This window comes from Fopius arisanus, unplaced genomic scaffold, assembly GCF_000806365.1.
Source record: "Fopius arisanus strain USDA-PBARC FA_bdor unplaced genomic scaffold, ASM80636v1 scaffold00030, whole genome shotgun sequence".
Classification (NCBI taxonomy): Eukaryota; Metazoa; Arthropoda; class Insecta; order Hymenoptera; family Braconidae; genus Fopius; species Fopius arisanus.
This window is the reverse complement of record NW_011887769.1, coordinates 222,475-225,013: the sequence shown is the minus strand read 5'-3', so window position 1 is coordinate 225,013 and position 2,539 is coordinate 222,475. Positions and strand designations below refer to the sequence as shown.

The 2,539-nt window shown below is 35.6% G+C and overlaps 1 protein-coding gene across 1 annotated transcript in view; it reads right to left on the bottom strand.

Moving 5' to 3' along the window:
- Positions 1-1,649: 1,649 nt before the first annotated feature.
- Positions 1,650-2,539, bottom strand: part of LOC105265551 (trypsin-like) — a 5,043-nt gene continuing 4,153 nt past the window's right edge. The window contains exons 5-6 of the mRNA XM_011303100.1: positions 2,322-2,471; positions 1,650-1,936 (exon numbers count right to left, since the gene is read on the bottom strand). Coding sequence (XP_011301402.1) covers positions 1,679-1,936; positions 2,322-2,471 — 408 coding nt within the window. The 3' untranslated portion in view covers positions 1,650-1,678. The remainder of the gene's footprint in view (positions 1,937-2,321; positions 2,472-2,539) is intronic.

Genomic DNA, 2,539 nt, shown 5'->3' with positions numbered 1-2,539 from the left:
AAAATGTTATGTTATAGATAATGTTATAGAGGACTAAATTATTCACAGAGAAACATTTTTTATTTGCAACTTTTTCGCGTATCCTTCATTACTGTGTCCCCAAATTATCAATTATCGGAAAAACATTAATTATTCGATGGTTAGGATCAATTGACATAGGTATTAAAAATTCTACACAAACTAACTGTATTCCCGATGCATTTCCTCTAGAGTTCATATTTTTAATGAACGCAAAAAAAACGCAGAAAATTGACTGAACCCGTATTATTTAAATGAAAAAAAAAAAACACCGTTTCACTCGCACGGTTTCCCATTGAACTACGACATGGAAACTTCGTGAACTTTTTTAAATATTTTTTTCGACTGCGATGAGGGGGCGGCGCGGTTAAAATTCAGCTGAAGGCATCGGGAGGGCCACCCTAATGCATACATACACACGAGCATTTTCCGAAAAAGTTAATTTTTAAATTCCCAACTCGAAAATAGGTCGTCCTAATGCAAAAAATCGGAAAGTCGAAGTAGAAAAATTCATGTGCTTTGATTAAGAATAGTATAAAGATTCTCAAAGTTGGTTATTCAAACATGATAAATAGCTCACTTTAAATCAAACAATTACAATGCTTCCATTCAGAAGCAACGAGATCTACTGCGCACGCCGTGCGCCGAATTTGAATTTTGACATCGGATTCGAGTTGACCAATAAGGAATCAGCCTTACGAGTTTCGACTCGGGCGAACTTCATTTACCTATCTCTGCTTTCATGATACGGAATCGATTGTTCTGTACTGCTTCGCACGATTTCTCATCTGAGAATTGGTATTACATACTTCCGAAACTCGAAAACTTGAAAATAACTACGGAAAAATATTATCTGGACTGTTGGGATGGGTTTTTCTACTTGTGCGGTGGGCCCATTCTCGCCTTCGGCTCGGAGGGCAACTCCATACGAGTAAAAAGCCCCATCCCAACAGTCCAGAAATATACTATTTCTGTGTCTTCAGAAATGTTTATAAAGTTTAATGGAAATCGGCGATAAGTCTTCATTTCCAGTTGAAATTTTTACTAAAATTTGGGAAAATCAGGGGTTCAAAAAAAGAAAATATTTCAATGTATCCAATCCCTCGCGCAAAAATTATATACACTAATAATTATATGCGACATACAGCCTTTTTGATCGAAAGTATATTTCACTGATCATCATAAATATATGTCGAATACTTACGGATAATATATATGTGCTCATATATGTTCCGCATGTCTGATATACCGCATATTATAGCGAAGTATATATGCATATAATTGATATATATTTCACATGTACATTGTTGGCCGTGCGGGATAGCCAGATAAATTTTGAAATGAATTTCTATGAAAAAAAGTATCGCAAAAAAGATTTCAACGTGAAACACCTGAACCTGTCGAATGGAATTGTTGATAACAAAATTTTAATTTGGCTGTTACCCCGCACAGCATTGTTATCAGTCGGCCACTTATCAACTACAGAGACAGTAGAAATATCAAAATTGCACATTGAATCCCCTTATCGTCGGAGAAGCCCCGAGAAATTATTCTGTTGATCCTTTCACAAAGAATAATAATTAATTAATATGAATTCAACCATATAAATACATGAATAATAAAAAATAATGATAAACTTAAATAATAACAACTGCTTTTTTTAATAAATAGACAAGTAGATTCCAATAATTAACAGTAATAATGTGCCATAAGTAACTGTGACGCTAGAGTTGCTGACATTTCTCTGACAGGCACATTTGCAACACGAATCTGCTGCTGATTGAACCCTTTCTATCCAGTTCTTGTAGTAAGCGACTTCTGAGTAGAATCCTGGGAGTTCTGGACGAGCGCAACCAGAACCTCCGGACACTATTCCAGTCAGGCTGCCATTGCACATTAGTGGACCCCCGGAATCTCCCTGGAACCATAATTACAAGTATATCGACTCTATTCCTACTACAATTATTTCACATGAAAAATCAAACCGCAGAAAAATTCTAGCACTAGCTAAAATTTTTCTATGTGTAACACAACTCAGAAAAAAAAAACCGAGTCCAAGAAAAAATCAATAAAACTTCCTCTGTCGACACTAAAACATTCTCAAGGATGTTCTACACCTACATATAGTCAAAATTAATGTTTTTTCATTTTTTTTCGCGAGATTACTATGGGATTGACGTAAAAAAAATATCATGTTTTTGCGTGTTGTTAAAAAATTTTAAAAACTTGTGGTGTGGAATATCCTTAATAATTTCTCCTCGTGAAAAGATAAACTTGCTCGATAGCAAAGTTATTGTCCTCACCTGACAAGCGTCCCTCTGCCCTTCTAGGTATCCCGCGCAAATCTGTCCATTCGTCATCTTTGTTATTTTGCGCAAAAGTTTCTTGCAAATCGGCGGAGAAAGCAGTGGCATTTTTAAGTACATCAGATCATTGCTAACGTCTCTGCCATTCTAGGGAAATCAAGAATATAAACTTCTATTTATTTACCTATGAATTTTGCGGCACACATCACGGAAAT